The following is a 20055-nucleotide window of genomic DNA, read 5'->3' on the forward strand; positions in this document are numbered from 1 at the left end:
CAAGTGAAAAGTGATAACAATGTTCGAACTGATCAGGGAAAACAGGTGGAAGTACTAATGAGAAAAGTTGATGTCGTGGGTGACCAGCTTGGAGCCTTCATTGAGAGAAACCATGAAATTAACACCTGCCTAAAATGTGGAGGAGCAAATAAACATATTTTAGGTAAGCAAATTACTGTTTTGTGAGGATTTAGTGGACGGATTTGAAGTTCTGATAAGCGCATAATTGGGACATCTGAGGGGCGTGAAATAGGGGCTAAAGAGATGCCTGCCTGGGTCTTACATCTGCTGATTAACAGCATGGGAGAGGAGCTTGAGAAGTGGAAAGCTATGTCTGATCTCTCAAATGCCAAAGCGTAGCGTCCCTACCAAAGTTATCTGAAGTAAATTGAAAGCCATAGTTGCCTACTTACAGGACTATTGATCAAGGAAGTAGTGCTCCCTACTGCTGGCCAAATAAAGAGGATTTCAAATAAGGAAGGCTTTTCCTATTTCATTCTCACAAATCTGGCTTGGGAGACAGCTAGAAAGTAACAGGAGCTTTGGGACCTATTTCCTGAATTTAAAGTCCTGACAATCCCTGCCACTGTTATGGAATACATTTTAAGAATCAGTTGGCAGTGGGCTTTTTAGAGTTTAGAGATGTATTTAAAGCTAAACATTTCCTTGAGCAGCAAACAAACTCCTGCTAATCAAAAGCATTAAGTGTATGTTTTCTTTCTCAAGAAGATGATCAGGTTCAGAAACGTGCAGAACCAAATCCTGACCTGAATTAGATTCCAGACTACAGGAGTGGAGAGCCGGACCCATGATTTCAGGATGCAGATATCAGCATCCACTAATGATTAGGGAGAGAAATGGTCTGCCTTTGTCCAGACAGGCTCTGACAGTATGGAAAGGCTCACAGATGGGAAAGGGTGGGGGATTGAAGAGAAAAGGGTAAATATAGGTGGAAAAATGCTTGTCAGGAACCCATGTACCTCAGCATTAGGATTTTTTCGGACGTTGGATTTCGACGTGCACAAAACTAAAACGAATTGAGATACATGGGTTATTGACAAGCAGATGCCAGTGTTGTTTGAGAATTGCTTGTATTTGATGATGTCCATTGTGATAAAAATGTTGAGAAATTCTATCTGTGGCGTGTACTTATGTAGATCAGAGTTTGTTGAGAAAAGTAAAATACAAACCACATTTCTGGATAGATTGCCAGGATCTGTCATAATTGTAATATTAGCAAACTGGGACTTCACAGAACACAAGATATCAGGTTACCTACTGGACAAAGTATTCATATCTCACAATGGATTTAATGGATTTATTGTACATTATAGGAATGTTAACAAGTTTACCTCAGGACATCCACTCAGTTCTTTTTGATAATGTACAACCTCATAACAAAGATTTTCCTTTGAAGGTATTGAACTTATTACCAGACCATCACAGGGAGGGAATCGAGAACTCAGACTAAGGAGGCAAAACAGTGAATTGATTCTTAAATGTTTAACGATCAATAAGGGCTTGAATAATGATGCTGCATTGCACTGTTGGCTTGCTAATGAGTAGCTATATCTAATGATACTGGATATTGACACTGTATAGAGACCCGGTGCTAATGAGGATGCTGACCTTTAATGGAGACCTACTACGTTTAGGGTTTCAGATAATAACTACTGTCATCTTGACAAGGTGGTTAAGTGGATATTGCACTACATTGTTCCTCATGGCTCCATGGGTCCTGTTTTGGGGCAATACCAACTAGGTAGTGTTTTCACATATGGTCTCAGGGTAAACGTTGTATTATATCTTCCTCATGACCGCTGAGGACCTTGATTATGATTTCAAATCTTGAAATTTTATGTACAATTTTTATTTTGAGAGGATTAGTGTTAACTTACAAATTGTATTCTTCTGTGGTCCACCCAAGCCTCCCAAGGTGTACAAAAATCACTGCACTTGCAACCTTGCCGCCTTAAATACAACATCATGGTTACTATTTGAGGTCTACTTACGGAGTCCCTCATCCATTTGTATTTATATGTTTGAAGGGCAAACTCTAATCTTGTGTCAGGTGGAACTCAAATATGGCCGCTGTGGTGCCAGTTAACCGCATCTTGATTTACATTATTAATTTTTACTCACTTGCCTATCTTAAGATGGCTGCCATGATGGACTACCCAAAGAACTAATTTTTTCACCTTACAAGAACTAGAAGTTTATTGCCCCCTTTTTATATGGCGCCCAATAGTGTCTCCACCGCAATGCGGTATAGTCTTTCTTTGTAATTGTCGTCCTGACGCATTTATTACGTACTATATGCCAATTGAAATTGATGGCGCAGGTCCAACTGAGCTGTAGCATTTTGCTGGCGAGGGATGCCGGAGACCAAAAAGGTATGTGTGTTTAACCATATGGAGTTGCTTAGTGTAATCCCTGGCCGTTGACGTTATGATCATAATGTTTTATGTCTCAGACCCCATTTTCTTCCTTTTTGACTCTGCAGATTATTCTTTTATGAGCCAGTGCTAACATGATACAGAGTGAACATAGCTACCCTGTTTAGACACATCCCAGTACTCTGAGGACTGTTAGAGACAGTCAGGGTTGCTGAAGTGGGGCACTCACAACCCTACGGACGGCTTCTCTTATATATATAAAAAACATAAAAAGTAAATGAAGTGACCCTTGTTTTCAGCGTCCCTTCCAGGACCCCATACAGATTTTGGGAATGTTTGCTCTATTTGAAGCCTGACGTGAACTTACGTTTGGTAAGCTCCAACCTATCTCATCTCTTGCCTCTGTTTTCTTTCTTCTTCCAGTTTTTCTCCTCTCACCCCTTACCTTTTGGCTGTCTCCACACGGTCTTATACCTCACTTACCATTCAGTGTGTTTTGGTCTATGACCTCTGATCCGCTTGGCAGGTTTCTGGTGAAGAATTTGAGGTTGCCCTCCCCAAGGTGAAGTTTGCACACTCTTTACCACAACAACTTAAGGCAGCACAACAGGGTTGGAGTATAACCTTTGTCCTTGGACTAATACGAGCACATACTATCCTTAGTTTTGTATTAGGTTGCTATACTCATGGGATTGTTTCCTTTTTCTTTTGATACTTTGTGGAAAATGATTAATATCCTTTATGATGAACGTTTGAACCTGGACCTATTTTGGACCTTTAAAACTTATGTTGTTCCTGGTAATGTATGACTTACGGGTTTTGTAATCAATATATGATGTAATTACTGACGTTTATTTTTGCTATGTATATACTATCTAATCTGTAATATATTGCTTACGATGTCATGTAATTAAATATATATTTGGATACATTTCGATAACTATTAGAGGCATGGGCAACAACTCTGCCTAATATATAATGATAATTAAATGCGCTTATGCACTATGTATAAATTCTAGGCTTTCTAAAATTTGTGTTAATTGTACTCTTTCCTCTTTTTTTATTTTTGTAACCCTGCTTTCACTCTTTTCACATCTCTTGTTATGCATTTTTCCCATGGCTACATTTGGCTGCATCATGTGGCCTGTGGTTGGGCATATATGTATTTTTGATGCTGTGTGTTTTTGCTAATTTATCACCATTTGGTTCTGAATATATCCTATGCTTTTTATATGTTCTGTTATTTATAATACTGTATATTCAGCCTTAAAAAAGCCCCAGGCTTGCTTGGCCTTGAGGGGACAAAACGCGTGTTGTCTGTATAGTTGCATGTCCAAAGAGTTGTATCACTAACAAAGGATCCTATTTTTGCATGAGTAAACGTGGGGTATTGTTCCTATTAATTGGAATGCCACAGGATCTAAACATTTTGGAATTTCAGTTTTGTCATGTGAAATTGATTACTCTTTTAGAATGTACTGAATGCCACGGTTGGTAATCCACTCTGTCTAGCCCATTTGTAGGAGTTCAGAAGTTAGATAGGACTGCACAGATAGATAGGACTGCAATATGCATTTGAGACAGAATTATGCACATGGTTTGGTTGCACAGGGGTTACATGCAGAGAATTACCTCTGGTACAAACTATGCATGCAGAACTGAGCCTTTTGTGGACATTTCACATTGTACTACAGAGGAGATGTAACTGTTCATTTTAGTCTAAGCCTACAGAGCTGAAAGATGGATTGGTCGTTTGACGATCTGCCTGTACATAGGCATTTGACATTATTCAGAGTGAATGTCATATGCTGTCACTTTGTGATGGCATTCGGAGTTGATAGGTATGTGATATTACTTCTACTCCAGGCATTTTGGTCATTTGAGGTTATGTTCTATGTTTGTTGTTTTGACAACTATTTAATGTTTTTGTAGTTCATGTGAGGTGCTGCACACAGATTGGACCATTGCCTCATGTACCTGTGGTTTTCTGGCGCTTACATCTGCTTGGGTCATTTTGAGCATTCTTGAATTATTAGCTAATTGCACTTGGCTGTTTGCAAGATAAGACATTGTATCATACTTTAACATGGTATTAGTAACCTGATGCAAGGTTTTATTTTTGTGTTGTTTTGTGGAATGACTTTATATAATTATTTTTTGTCTGTTTTTCTCCTTCTCTTCCACCCCACAGTCCTGTTTTCCGTGTTGCTTCTTACCCCCATCCCTGTGTGGTCTGCTTCATACTTTAGTAGGACATGCTTAAACCTTGTGTCTTACTGAGCCCTTCACCTTTCTCCTCTTATCCCAGTGGTTTTCTCTTGCTATGGTCATCTGTCCAGAGGCTTAAGTTTATTTTTACTAACTTTTGGTACACTGATTTAATCTTCACTTTTGAAGGAAATGTTTGTGGTACAGTCATGGTCATATAAATGTATTTTAGAGAAGGCTTGATCGATTTCCACTATTCCTATCTTTTCAACAGCCCCTCAACTTTCTACAGTTTCATATGGAAAATGTTGGTGTCTCTTTGTACCTTGCTCTTGGTTAGAGTGGGTACTAGTGTTTAGGTTTGGCTGGGGCCAACCTGTTACCTTTGTGACTCGACTGTGGCATGACACAGGAAGTTACAGGACACTTTGAGTTTACTGCCCCCACAAATTATGCAGTATTCGTATTGATGTAAGCATGGTGTCATTGGAGTCTCCCCCATCCCCCTCTCCCATCCCGCTCTCCCACATGGTTGGTTGATATCTGACACTTAGAGTGGGAGCTCACAATGGCAAGTATGAAAATGTGACTGAACACACACGCATTATTTACAATCGTCCACACCTACACCATCTCCTACACTCTACAGTTATGCCATCTCTTGCACTGTTTATATCACAAACCACTCCACAGATGTTCTACATCACTATCTAAAGTTCCACTAAAGCCTACACTGCCATCCATCTCACACATTTCACTGTCACCAACGCCATCCAAACTACTCTACCATACACCACCAACACTAAACCTGTACCGTACACCATGTGTCTCCTCATAGAACCTATACCATTACCTACAACTACCATTATTTGCAACACCACCATCTACATCCTTTGTCACTAATTTTACCATACACACCTAACTATATACCCTACAGCGCATGTATGTCTCTTGTGAGATATATTGTTTTCTGAAAGTGGGCTTACAGGCCTCCCATTGCTTAACGTTGGTTGGGTTTTCTTGGTCAGCTGCTGTAGGCTTCCTTCATCTTTGTGTGTTTGTTTCTTCTCTGGAGCATGGACGCATTACTTGTCCTTTCACTGCTCATTTTCTTAGGTGCAACTTTTTTTCTTTATGTTAAGCACACTACCAAAATCTGTCTTTTTCAGCAGCCTACCTCCTGTGCTTCCCCCCTCACAGTGTTTCTCTCTCCTGCCAACACACTATCTTTGTGCTGTTTCCCTAACCAGCTCTTCCTCTGTTGTCTGTTGCCCACTGTAGGAAGTTGGCTCTGTATATACTATTTCAAAGTAAGAAATAGTGTGCACTGAGTCCAAGGGTTCCCCTTAGAGGAAAGATAGTGGCAAAATTAGATAATTCTAATGCTCTATTTTGTGGTAGTGTGGTCGAGCAGTAGGCTCATCAGAGGGTAGTGTTAAGCATTTGTTGAACACACACTCAACGTCTTACTCCAGGCCGATAGGTTTTTATATAGAAAAATATATTTTCTTAGTTTATTTTAAGAACCACAGGTTCAAGATTTGAAGTAAACACATAATGCAAGGTACTTCACTTAGGTAACTTAGGAACTTTGAATGAAAGCAACATCATATACAGTGTTCGTAAAAATGGCAATAAGCTATTTTCAAAGTGGACACAGTGCAAAAATCAACAGTTCCTGGGGGAGGTAAGTAAAGGTTAGTTTGTGAGGTAAGTAAAACACTTACAAGTCACAGTTCTTGGGCATAGGCAGCCCACTGTTGGGGGTTCAAGGCAACCCCAAAGTTACCAAACCAGCAGCTCAGGGCTGGTCAAGTGCAGAGGTCAAAAAGGTGCCCAAAACACATAGGCGCCTATGGAGAACAGGGGTGCTCTGGTTCCAGTCTGCAAGCAGATAAGTACCTGTGTCCTCTGGGGGCAGACCAGGGGGGGTTTGTAGAGCACCTGGGGGGGATACAAGTAGGCACACAAAACACACCCTCAGCGGCACAGGGGCGGCCGGGTGCAGTGTGCAAAGCAGGCGTCGGGGTTTCAGATAGGAATCAATGGAAGGACCCGGGGGTCACTCTAGCGGGGCAGGCAGGCACAGGGGGGGCTTCCTGGGACAGCCACCACTTGGCTAGGTAGAGGGTCGCCTGGGGGTCACCCCTGCGCTGAGGTTCGGTTCCTTCAGGTCCTGTGGGCTGCGGGTGCAGTGCTGGTTCCAGGCGTCTGGTCCCTAGTTACAGGCAGTCGCAGTCAGGGGGAGCCTCTGGATTCTGTCTGCAGGCGTTGCTGTGGGAGCTCAGGGGGGGTCGTCTCAGGCTACTCACAGGCTCGCAGTCACCGGGGAGTTATCCCTGTGGTGTTTGTTTTATTGATCTCTAGCGGGGGCGTCGGGTGCAAATTGTGAAGTCTCACGCTTCAGCGGGAAACGTGAAGTCTTTGAAAGTTGCTTCTTTGTTCCAAAGAAGTTGCTGGTGTTGAGCAGAGCCGCTGCTCACTGGAGTTTCTTGGTCCTTTAGTCCAGGACAGTCCTGAGGCTTCAGAGGTCGGTGGTCCCTGTCGGATGTGTCGCTGGTTGCAGGTTTTCGAAGTTGGAGACAGGCCGGTAGGGCTGGGGCCAAAGCAGTTGTTGTCTTCCGTCTTCTCTGCAGGCTTGTAGGTCAGCAGTCCTTCTTGTTTCTTCAGGTTGCAGGAATCTGATTTCCTGGGATCTGGGGTGCCCCTAAATACTGAATTTAGGGGTGTGTTTCGGTCTGGGAGGGCAGTAGCCAATGGCTACTGTCCTGGAGGCTGGCTACACCCTCTTTGTGCCTCCAGTGTGGAGGGGGGCACATCTCTAATCCTATTGGGGAAATTCTCCAAAAATCAAGATGGAGGATTTTTAAAGGCAGGGGTCACCTCAGCTCAGGACACCTTAGGGGCTGTCCTGACTGGTGGATGACTCCTCTTATTATCTCCCCTGGACTTGCTGCCAAAAGTGGGGGGCTGTGTCCAGGGGGCGGGCATCTCCACTAGCTGGAGTGCCCTGGGGCATTGTAACACGAAGCTTGAGCCTTTGAGGCTCACTGCTAGGTGTTACAGTTCCTGCAACGGTGAGGTTCTGCCGTCTGTGTTGGCCCCCCCCCCAACCCACCCTCCCCTCTGCCGTCTGTGTTGGCCCCCCCCCCACCCACCCTCCCCTCTGCCGTCTGTGTTGGCCCCCCCCCCACCCACCCTCCCCTCTGCCGTCTGTGTTGGCCCCCCCCCCCCACCCACCCTCCCCTCTGCCGTCTGTGTTGGCCCCCCCCCACCCACCCTCCCCTCTGCCGTCTGTGTTGGCCCCCCCCACCCACCCTCCCCTCTGCCGTCTGTGTTGGCCCCCCCCCACCCACCCTCACCTCTGCCGTCTGTGTTGGCCCCCCCCCCACCCACCCTCCCCTCTGCCGTCTGTGTTGGCCCCCCCCCACCCACCCTCCCCTCTGCCGTCTGTGTTGGCCCCCCCCCACCCACCCTCCCCTCTGCCGTCTGTGTTGGCCCCCCCCCCCACCCACCCTCCCCTCTGCCGTCTGTGTTGGCCCCCCCCCCCACCCACCCTCCCCTCTGCCGTCTGTGTTGGCCCCCCCCCCCACCCACCCTCCCCTCTGCCGTCTGTGTTGGCCCCCCCCCACCCACCCTCCCCTCTGCCGTCTGTGTTGGCCCCCCCCCCCACCCACCCTCCCCTCTGTGTGTTGGCCTCCCCTCTGCCGTCTGTGTGTTGGCCTCCCCTCTGCCGTCTGTGTGTTGGCCTCCCCTCGGCCGTCTGTGTGTTGGCCTCCCCTCTGCCGTCTGTGTGTTGGCCTCCCCTCTGCCGTCTGTGTGTTGCCCTCCCCTCTGCCGTCTGTGTGTTGGCCTCCCCTCTGCCGTCTGTGTGTTGCCCTCCCCTCTGCCGTCTGTGTGTTGGCCTCCCCTCTGCCGTCTGTGTGTTGGCCTCCCCTCTGCCGTCTGTGTGTTGGCCTCCCCTCTGCCGTCTGTGTGTTGGCCTCCCCTCTGCCGTCTGTGTGTTGGCCTCCCCTCTGTGTGTTGGCCTCCCCTCTGCCGTCTGTGTGTTGGCCTCCCCTCTGTGTGTTGGCCTCCCCTCTGCCGTCTGTGTGTTGGCCTCCCCTCTGCCGTCTGTGTGTTGGCCTCCCCTCTGCCGTCTGTGTGTTGGCCTCCCCTCTGTGTGTTGGCCTCCCCTCTGCCGTCTGTGTGTTGGCCTCCCCTCTGCCGTCTGTGTGTTGGCCTCCCCTCTGCCGTCTGTGTGTTGCCCTCCCCTCTGCCGTCTGTGTGTTGCCCTCCCCTCTGCCGTCTGTGTGTTGCCCTCCCCTCTGCCGTCTGTGTGTTGCCCTCCCCTCTGCCGTCTGTGTGTTGCCCTCCCCTCTGCCGTCTGTGTGTTGCCCTCCCCTCTGCCGTCTGTGTGTTGCCCTCCCCTCTGCCGTCTGTGTGTTGCCCTCCCCTCTGCCGTCTGTGTGTTGCCCTCCCCTCTGCCGTCTGTGTGTTGCCCTCCCCTCTGCCGTCTGTGTGTTGCCCCCCCCTGCCGTCTGTGTGTTGCCCCCCCCTGCCGTCTGTGTGTTGCCCCCCCCTGCCGTCTGTGTGTTGCCCCCCCCCCCTGCCGTCTGTGTGTTGCCCCCCCCCTGCCGTCTGTGTGTTGCCCCCCCCTGCCGTCTGTGTGTTGCCCCCCCCCTGCCGTCTGTGTGTTGTCTCTTCCTCCCCCACGCCCTCCCTCCGTTGTCTGCTGCCCCGTCGGGTGTCTGTGTTGCCCCTTGGCTGCTGTTCCCCTCCTGCCCACCCTCCCGTTGTCTGCCTTTCCCCTCCCGCCCACCCTCCTGTTGTCTGCCTTTCCCCTCCCGCCCTCCTGTTGTCTGCCTCTCCCCTCCCGCCCTCCTGTTGTCTGCCTTTCCCCTCCCGCCCACCCTCCCGTTGTTGTCTGCCTTTCCCCTTCCCCTCCCGCCCACTCTCTCGTTGTTGTCTACCTTTCCCCTTCCCCTCCCGCCCACCCTCCCGTTGTTGTCTGCCTTTCCCCTCCCGCTCACCCTCCCGGTGTCTGCCTTTCAACGCGTTGTTGTCTGCCTTTCCCCTCCCGCCCACCCACCCGTTGTTGTCTGCCTTTCCCCTCCCGCCCACCCACCCGTTGTTGTCTGCCTTTCCCCTCCCGCTCACCCTCCCGGTGTCTGCCATTCCCCTCCCGCCCACCCACCCGTTGTTGTCTGCCTTTCCCCTCCCGCCCACCCACCCGTTGTTGTCTGCCTTCCCCTCCCGCTCACCCTCCCGGTGTCTGCCTTTCCCCTCCCGCCCACCCACCCGTTGTTGTCTGCCTTTCCCCTCCCGCCCACCCACCCGTTGTTGTCTGCCTTTCCCCTCCCGCCCACCCACCCGTTGTTGTCTGCCTTTCCCCTCCCTCCCGCCCACCCTCCTGTTGTTGTCTGCCTTTCCCCTCCCTCCCGCCCACCCTCCCGTTGTTGTCTGCCTTTCCCCTCCCTCCCGCCCACCCTCCCGTTGTTGTCTGCCTTTCCCCTCCCTCCCGCCCACCCTCCCGTTGTTGTCTGCCTTTCCCCTCCCGCCCACCCTCCCGTTGTTGTCTGCCTTTCCCCTCCCGCCCACCCTCCCTTTGTTGTCTGCCTTTCCCCTCCCGCCCACCCTCCCTTTGTTGTCTGCCTTTCCCCTCCCGCCCACCCTCCCTTTGTTGTCTGCCTTTCCCCTCCCGCCCACCCTCCCTTTGTTGTCTGCCTTTCCCCTCCCGCCCACCCTCCCGTTGTTGTCTGCCTTTCCCCTCCCGCCCACCCTCCCGTTGTTGTCTGCCTTTCCCCTCCCGCCCACCCTCCCGTTGTTGTCTGCCTTTCCCCTCCCGCCCACCCTCCCGTTGTTGTCTGCCTTTCATCACCCACCCGCCCACCCTCCCGTTGTTGTCTGCCTTTCCCCTCCCGCTCACCCTCCCGTTGTTGTCTGCCTTTCCCCTCCCGCTCACCCTCCCGTTGTTGTCTGCCTTTCCCCTCCCGCCCACCCTCCCGTTGTTGTCTGCCTTTCCCCTCCCGCCCACCCTCCCGTTGTTGTCTGCCTTTCCCCTCCCGCCCACCCTCCCGTTGTTGTCTGCCTTTCCCCTCCCGCCCACCCTCCCGTTGTTGTCTGCCTTTCCCCTCCCGCCCACCCTTCGGCTGTTGTCTGCCTTTCCCCTCCCGCCCACCCTTCCGCTGTTGTCTGCCTTTCCCCTCCCGCCCACCCTTCCGCTGTTGTCTGCCTTTCCCCAAGCCACCCACCCACCCTCCCGCTGTTGCCTGCCTTTCCCCGATCCACCCACCCTCCCGCTGTTGTCTGCCTTTCCCCTCCCACCCTCCCTCCCGCTGTTGTCTGCCTTTCCCCTGTCCAGCGGGTGTCTGCCTTTCTCCTGGGAGGGATGGCAGGCATCTTCCCCCTGGGGGCTCACTGTGTAGAGAAGGTGAAATTGGACTGGGTGGGTCAAGGACGGTTGGGTGGGCAAGAGGATCAGTGGAGCGGGGAGGGTTGGGTGTTTGTGATGGTGGGATTATCACAGTGTTAAAAAATTGTGAAATCATTATCAACAGAGAGATGTGCTGCTTAATCTATGTGAAACTGAACAAGTATGGTATCCTTGCCTTTTAGGGATCAGATGGATATGTCATGCAGTATTTAGGTACTAGTAGATTTTAGACATCTTACTTAGACATCTAAACACCTATGCATTTAGGCACTTTAACGCTTAGGCACTTTATTCATATTGCACTTTATTTCAGAGTAGTATGTGCGATTTGATATTTATAATGAACAATTGCACTTTCTTAGTAGGATATTTTAAGCGAGAGAAGGAATATGGAATTGCAAGATGGATAGATGCAGATTAAGCCAGCAAGGGGCAGAGGGTTATATGGCCTCCATTATGTTAAGACACACAAGGACCGCAGTAATACTAGCCAAATTAAATATTTAGAAACGTTTAATTTACTAGGGAAAGACGATATGAAGGTTCTTTAATTTAACACCATTGATTTGAATAATGAGCGTGAAAGGCCTGCTGTAGAAAAATCGCTATTGGGCCTGTCCACAGTATAATTTTCATTCAAGAAACTCATATAAAGAATATAAATCAGGCATTGAAAAAGTCTACTCGCCCACTCCCTATTGCAAGTGATATTTTAGCAGGTTGGGCTATTTTTTAGGACCTACTCCCTCTTCTGGTGAGTTGACAAAGAACAGGTGTTCTGTTCAGTCAGAAAGTGGAGGAGCAATAAAGATGCCTTTAAATCTTTTCTCATCACATTTGCTCTGTGTTCAGAGACAGAGGTCAAAAGTCAGTTTGTCTTACAATTAATTTTCCTTCTCACTGCAGGTTTTTCCTTACCCACAACATTTAAATACCTAGGTCAACTGTACAAACATTTCTAAAATATATTTCAGTAGTTCTGAAAGCCCATTGTTTGTATACCCGTGTGATGGAAAAAAAATTTTTTTTATTGAATAACACTTTACTGAGAACACTTGGTTATGTGCAAAAAATAAATATGTTTCCTTAAACTCAATTTTCACAGTTTTTTAATACATTATAAGTTTCATCAGTGAAGCTGCAAGTTAGTGGAAAGGTTTTTGGACATTTCTTGAAATGTTACGTCTGTAAATGACAGGTGAAACCACATCATGGTTTAGTGATATATTTATTAAAAGTGAGTGTTTAAACATAAACAGAGAAACACTTGTGTCTTGATGGGAATGCTATTAGTAAACTAAGAGGCAAGTAATGGATCATATGTTCCCTATGTGTGGGTTAGGTTATTTTTGTACACGGAGCAAACGTTTAGTCTATTTAATTCAACAAAGATGTTTTTGTGTACAGCAGAAATGCTGAGCTCACATTTGAAGGCACACTCATATGTGACAATGAAGAAAAGGGCGACGGTAAACTAAAGTATTTGACTAGGATCACACAATTTGAGACCCTTATACAGTTATGGTCAAGTAGATTATTCATGTTACTCGATCTGCAGGTCTAGTACATTTTCATGATTTTTCGAGTCCTGTAAATACAGCAAGCTTTTCTGTGTTTTCCATCTGGTCCGAGTTTGAAACTGTGTCCTGTTCACAGGCAGCACATAGAGTGGTGTCTATCTTTATCAATAAGAATTTGCAGATGGAAAATATAACCTCCCAGGTGGACAAAAATGGTAGATGGGCTTGAAAATTGCATAACTGAATTGTGTTTTACATTAGCTACAATCTATACTCCAATAGAAGATCATTCTGAATCTCTGGCTGACCTTTTTCAGTCTTTTACAATATATCCTGGATTAGTGATATTAGGAGGCAATTTGAGTTTTCTCAAGGATCCCATTCTAGACAAAATAAGTGTAAAACTGCAAAGATTCTGACGCAGTATAAGCAGGGCTTAAAGTTGGTTGACACTTGAGGAAATATTTTGAACTGTAGGGAATACTTTTGGGTTTTGGCCTTATTTAAGTCTGCTGTGATATTGGATTTTTTTGGTCTCAGCCAGCATTACTCTAAAAAAAAATATATATATATGGCCATCACCTAAACGGGTTCTCTGATTCCAGATATACGCAAATCTCCTTTCTCTCACAGATGGGCCTTAAATAAATCATATTTAGAGGAAGAGTTGTGCATTAATAAAATGGGGAAGGAAATTATTCAGTATTTTTTGTTGCATTTGCAAAGTTAGATATAGAGGGTGATGCACTTAAGGCATCAGTAAGAGACATTAATATATCTAAAGACATTTTAGGGAGGCAAAGTTCAAAACAAAGGAGAAAGCAGCTAGCGCATCAAATAAAACAAGCCCAAGAGAGCTATTTATTTAAAAAATACACTGAATCGTCAGCTCTTGAAATAGAGTGGTAAAAAAATGTGTGATTATTATTGCAATGAGGTATGTTAGAAATGGGGTCTCTAGTTGGCAGTGGTTTGTACGCTGTCCATGTAGGGCCCCTCACTCTAGTCAGGGTAAGGGACCCACACAGCTAAGATGACCCCTGCTCACCCCTTGGCAGCTTGGCATGAGCAGTCAGGCTTATCTTGGAGGCAATGTATAAAGTATTTGTACACACACAGTAACTCAGTGAAAACACTTCAAAAGGATTCCACACCAGTTTAGAAAAATAGCCAATATTTATCTGAATAAAGCAAGACCAAAACAACAATCCAACATACACTAGTAAAGATAGCACTTTTTAAAGGTTTCAATGAGTCTTAATCCATATGAATCAATGGTTGTATCTTTTTAACTCAGAGTACCTGGGATGCGTCAAAATAAAGACGATGTAGGCCGCAGGAGAGGTCAAAAAGCATAACGTGTTGGTTCCTTACTGCGCACGGAGGTGATGTGTCTATTCTTTCCTTGCAGGAAAGGCAATGCGTTGATTTCCTGACACGCAGCCTTGGTTCCTTACCGTGGTGCGGTGTTGATGAGAAATTGATGCCCTGGGGATGTTGTGTGGAAAATCCAGATGGGCTGTGTTGTTTGAGCCGCGCCGAAACAGGTGCTGCATTGATTCTGCAGCTGCGAGGCAGACACTGCGTTGATTCTTCTGCCACAGGACAGGCGCTGCTTCGATTTTGTTTCTGCCGCAACGCGTTGGTGTGTAAATTTTCTTCTTCAGGTCTCCAGGTTACACTTCCAAGAGTTCAGGGACTGGAGTTGGCCCCACTTGGCAAGTCAGGGCTCTCAGCAGAAGAGCCCAGGCACTGGCAGATGAAGCCTTCGATGTCCCTGAGACTTCTAACAGGAGGCAAGGTCATTTCAAGTCCTTGGAGAATCTTGGAAAGCAGGATGTAGAAAGCGTAGTCCAGTTCTTTCACTCCCAGGACAGAAGCAGCAAGCGGCAGGCCAGCACAACAAAGCAACGAGCAGAGAGGCAGGCATCTAGCTCTCCTTCCTGGCAGAATGTCCTCAGTCCAGAAGTGTTCCAAAGTTGTGGCTTCAGAGCTCCAATATTTATACTCCTTTCTGCCTTTGACGTAGGCAAACTTCAGAGGAAAGCCTTTTTAGTGCACAAGTCTCTGCCTTTCCTGCCTTGGCACCAGAGACACTCCAGGGGGTTGGAGACTGTTTTGTGTAAGGACAGGCACACCCCTGTTCAGGTGCAAGAGTCAGCTCCTCCCACCACTCTAGCCCAGGAAGACTCATCAGAGTATGGAGAACACACATCCGCTCCCTTTGTGTGACTGTCTATAGTGAATTTACAAACAGCCCAAATGTCATCCTGACCCAGATGTGTATTCCACAGACAGGCAGAGGCACAGAATGGTTAAGCAAGAAAATTCCCACTTTCTAAAAGTGGCACTTTCAAACTTTCCATTTAAAAACCAACTTCATCAAAAGACAACATCAACTTGCTAGAAAAGCACTGCTTAATCCTTTTTGTCCAGCACATCCAATGCTAGTCAGTTACTCCAGTATAAAGAAAGGATGATGTAAATTCACCACAGATACGTAAACTCCTGCCGGGCTCGAATCAATCATAAAGCTCAGGCCTGAGCAGGATTAAGCAGTGTTTTTTCTAACAAGTTGATGTTGAGAGCAACAAGTATTGTGATTTAATCCACTTTGACACATTGTCCTGAGGATGGTCTCATGGACGGTTTGAGCCTTGGGAGACAGAAGGGCCGACCTTATACTCTCTGTGACGGAATTCATCACATGAGCTGCTAGAGTCCATTAGCAGCGATTTCTGATTGTTTGAAAGACTGCAGATAGGACTCAAAACTTTTGTGGTTGGAGAGTCAGGAGTGTTGGTGCTCACCCTTTCTCCCTTGGATATAAAGGGATTGGGAAGTAGAGGGGTCACCAGTGCATTTGTATAAAAACTAAAAAATTATCTTTGTTGCTTTGCAATATTGATGAATATATTAGTAGTGAATATCTAAAAATTATTCAATTTTTTGATAAACAAATTACACTCTGTTTGAAGATTTATTCATTTATGGAATTTGATTTATGGTTAATTAAACAGAAATAGTATTTAATATCGCTGAAATATTTATATGCAAATGATTCCTCTATGAACATCCCCTGGACACATGGTGTACGATACTAGGGACTTAATAGTAAATTAGATATGCCAATCATGGATAAACCAACCAGCAACATTTAGACAGAGAGCACTTGCACTTTAGCACTGGTCAGCAGTGGTAAAGTGCCCAGAGCCCTAAAGCCAGCAAAAACGAAAGTCCGCACAGGATAAAAACAAGAGGTCAGAAGCAAAAAGTCAGGGGAACCCCAAAGAAAGGGCCATTTCCAACAGACTTATTCAAAGTAATAGAGCCTTTATGCAGCAGGTCTATGACAAGTGCAAATATGTGGGCCACTTTTTAGCCTGGCAAGCGCGGAAAAATTCAGTGCAAAAAAACAGTTAAAGCAGTGAACAAATACAGTTAAATCACTTTTAGATCCAGATACTAATATCAGACTGGTGGATAGTAAAAGTATTTAAAATAGAGTTCTTTAACATTATAGCCGCTGGTATAGTCAATGGCAATCCACTGATCACAATAGATTACAAGCTTTTTTGGAAAACCTGTTATCATTATTAGGTCTACATGCTAGGAAATCTTTATTGAAGTTGGTTACATTAGAAGAATTTGCGGACATGATTAAATCTTTAGCAACTGAAAAGGCATGTGGGGAAGATGTATTTCCTGCCAAGTTTAAGAAATTTGCTAAAATTTTAAACCTGGTTATTGTCCAACTCCGATTATATTTTACAGGGTGGGAAGGTTCCGGAATCCTCTAATACCGTAGTGATGCTTAGTTTTCTTAAAAAGAATAAGCATCCAGAAGATCTGAATTCTTATCAACCAATTAGTCTGCTCAATTCAGATTGTAAAATAGTTTCAAAACTATTGGCGAATATATTGAATTTGATAATAAGTAGGCTGGTCGATAAGTAGGTAGCCATTTGTCGACAAATCCACACTATTTAGCTGAAGCTTTAGACAGATACCGGCACTTATCTTTTCTTTAGACAACAAAAAGGCCTGTGACTTGGTCAGTTCGGACGGTCTTTATCTGATTGTAAAAGCTTTTGGTTTTCTTCTCAGTTTATCACTATGTTAAGACATCTTCATGAAAGATCACAAGCGAGATTTATTATAAATTCTGTTGATGCAGGACAATGCATAATTATGCACAGAACTAGACGGGGTGTTACTTACTTTATTCACTCTTCATTGAACCACTTACGATGGCTATTCAAAAGTGTAACCAGATTAATGCTCCAATTGACGAAATGTCAAAAATCAAACTCTACAGTGATGACATAACGTTGAATTTAAAACCAGATTTCGATGTCCAATGTAAAGTTGATAAAGTTTTTTTCTGAATTTCAAGAGCTGAGGGGTTGGGGGGGGGGGGGGCATAAAATTAACAAATCGAAAACTGAGATTTTATTAACAAACTGCACTATAGACCCTTCATTAGAAGAACTACGCCCTTAAACCCGAATCCCAAGCGTTAGTTAGGGATAGTTGTATACAACGTCCATGGTTGACGACCTCTATGACTTGAATTTGAAACCATTAATTGATAAGGTCCATCCTTAATAAATGAAATGCTCACCCACTTTAAGTTCAGATGTCGATCTTGACGCTTTTTAACTTTCTATTTTCTTCCCTTCCATGTTTTATGCATATAGATTTTTTTTTTTATGATATGGAAAGTTCGATCTCCGCATTTTTTATGGGGCCATAAATCACAACGGTTAGCACTTTATGTACTGTATAAGTCACCGAGGACTGTGTCCTAGATCTTCCAGATTTAAAACAGTACTACTTTGCTACTTTTACACATTTCTCCTCATATTTTTATAATGGTCACCTGACATGACACATTTTTTTATGAATCAAATGTTGTTTAGATATGACGTCTCCGATTTTTTACATTTTGCGAAGTCCCACAAAAATGTAAGGCTTAAAACTTTGGTCTGGACCCCGAAAAGAAAGGACCAATTAGTTTGAACATTTTCGATTCCACATAATAAATCACTCAGTTGGGAGATGCGAGGCTGTTAGATCATCACCGTTTAGGAACCCATATGGTTCGAAGATGAAGCTTAAATGGTTTTAACACCATGGCAGACTTTGACAACCAGAATAGTTCTAAAGCCTGGGCGGGGAGATGCTGAAATTTAGGAAGACTTCATATAATTACATTGTAATGTTAGATGCGGTAATTTTATTTGTAAAACTGTGATTCAAGAATTAAGGTTTTTGTTGTGCTGTTGTAATTCAAAATTAATTTGTAAATGTCTTGACTTTGATTTCACCAAATAAAAAAACATAGATAAATAAAAAGAGCAGTTTACAAAAAAGGTGTTACATGATAATTGGACAGAAGAAGCAAGGAGAGCACACACTGGAAGGTGGTGGGGCGGTACCTGAAGATGGTGGTCTCCGAATGGCTCATTTGGACGGGAGGTCGCCAAAAAGAAATCGTGAACAATTTTATATTGCCAGATAGTATTTGAAATGGCATGATTTTAAAGTCCATATCCGAGACTTTAGCGTTTATCGTTATTCTTGGACTGTATAAACATAATCAAAAGTTATGTACACTGTAACAGTTTACGTTCTTGCGTTTTTCACTAGAGTCTACCTAACAATTTTTTCCTTTATTGTTATTCAGACTCTGAAAAGGTCAATGCTGCCGCCTCTGTTGCCCCTAATGTGAAACAAGAGCCCCCCTGTACCTTTGCACCAGCAATAAAAGTTGAAGAAAAGCCGAAAGCAATAGAAACACCCACACTGCCTTTCTTTGATGCAAATTTGATTAAACTACAAGGCACAGTTGCATTTGAAGGTTTCACAGAGGATGAACAGTCTGACAGTGGAGGAGAAGGAACATTCAGAGAACGAGATGAATTTGTAGTTAAACTTGAAGATATGGATGTTTTAAAGGTAATCCCAACTGCTCAATTGTATCTAAGGTGACTGCTAAAATAACTGCTTGTTGTACGTAGTTTTTTCTTTTAACTCTTATTTATTCACAGTTGTTTTATATGGCTTAGAACCAGTGCAGACATATTTCAGAGATTTCTAGTTTGTTGCGAAACAGAAACAGTGGATGGGTTACATGATTAAGGTCAGTTCTGGTGCACTCCATGGCTCACGGTGTTTGGAAATTCCAGACATGGAAGTACATGTTCCTGGATTACTAGTAGGCCTGTAGGAAATTATTCAGTAAAGCATGAAATCTTTGAAATTCATCAATGCTGGAGGTTTTTTTGAAAAGGCATGGGACTATATTCTCTCTCAGACCTCTTTATCTGCCTTGCTGTCCTGTATCTTTGATGTTTAATGTTTTTCTTTCTGTATCTCTTTATCTGTCTCCCACAGTTTTTCTGTTTGTCTCTCTACTCGTTATATGCGTCTTGATCTTTGTTTCCGCAATATGTCCTAAATGATTCACTCCCTCTCCCTCTCACCATGTTGCCTTTCTCCCTGTCACCTTGCTGCTTTTTAGGTCGAAGCCTACCAGACATCACAGCTGTCTGGTTTGCTAACTACATCTTGGGGACATCTGGAAAGCTTCCCTGGGAATACTTTCTGCCCAACGCTTACCGTTGACTTTGTGGTTTGTAATTCACATCTGCCCACTTTGTTTGCTAGCTTTTTTGTTTTAGGCTCTCCAGCTTGAGTTCATCCCTTCCTTTGCCCAAATTCTATTTACAGTGTTCTTTCACCAGTAAGGGAATGTCCGTAAATAGGCCTTTAAATCTCGTTCTTATCTTGTCACATTTACTGTGCATTCAAAGGCAGAGGTCAAAGTCACGCTCTGTCTTCCAGGGTACATGGTGTTTACTTTTCTCTCTCTGACTTCAAAGTGAGAGCATTTATGTCACAAACCAGGTGAGTACCCATGTGAGACAGCAAGGCTGTAAGATTTTATTTTTTTCTAGCAGGCTACTCGTGTTCTGTACTATATTATTTTGTTCTCTATCATAAAACAAAAGGTAAATGTCTGTATATGGTGTTTGCAGATATTTCAGAATATAATGTACTATGTTATTTTGTTTTCCACCATAAAACAACATTTAAATGTCTGTATATGAACTGCCAGATATTGTCTGTATATGAACTGGCAGATATTTCAGAGTATGGGAAGCACTAATGAAGCACATTTTTGGTAATTCTGAAGTGTGGCGGAAACAAATTAATACAATAGGTGATGACATTTCCACACATTGGTTTTGCGCTGTATACTTTTATCTGTAAAACTGTATATCTGTGCAAATGAATGGTCATTTCAGTCGAAGATGCATGGTCTGTAATGGCAGTTCGCTACCACTCTGTGCATATTCCACTTTATCCGACTCCACCCTACTCTACACCACTCCACAACACTGTACTCTAGTTAGCACCACTTACTGCACTCCGCCAATGCACTCACACTACTCTACTTTGCACACTGCTTTCTTTGCCACAGCACTTTATGCCAATCCACTCTAATCTA

At 45.0% G+C, this 20055-nt stretch overlaps 1 protein-coding gene across 4 annotated transcripts in view; it reads left to right on the plus strand.

The window, feature by feature from the left end:
* QSER1 (glutamine and serine rich 1) overlaps window positions 1-20055 on the plus strand; it is a 564431-nt gene that overhangs the window by 206463 nt on the left and 337913 nt on the right. For all 4 annotated transcript variants that reach the window (XM_069223515.1, XM_069223516.1, XM_069223517.1 and 1 more), the window contains one exon: window positions 18229-18500. In XM_069223515.1, the coding sequence (XP_069079616.1) occupies window positions 18229-18500 (272 nt within the window). The remainder of the gene's footprint in view (window positions 1-18228; window positions 18501-20055) is intronic.

Source organism: Pleurodeles waltl, chromosome 3_1, assembly GCF_031143425.1.
Source record: "Pleurodeles waltl isolate 20211129_DDA chromosome 3_1, aPleWal1.hap1.20221129, whole genome shotgun sequence".
Lineage (NCBI taxonomy): Eukaryota > Metazoa > Chordata > Amphibia > Caudata > Salamandridae > Pleurodeles > Pleurodeles waltl.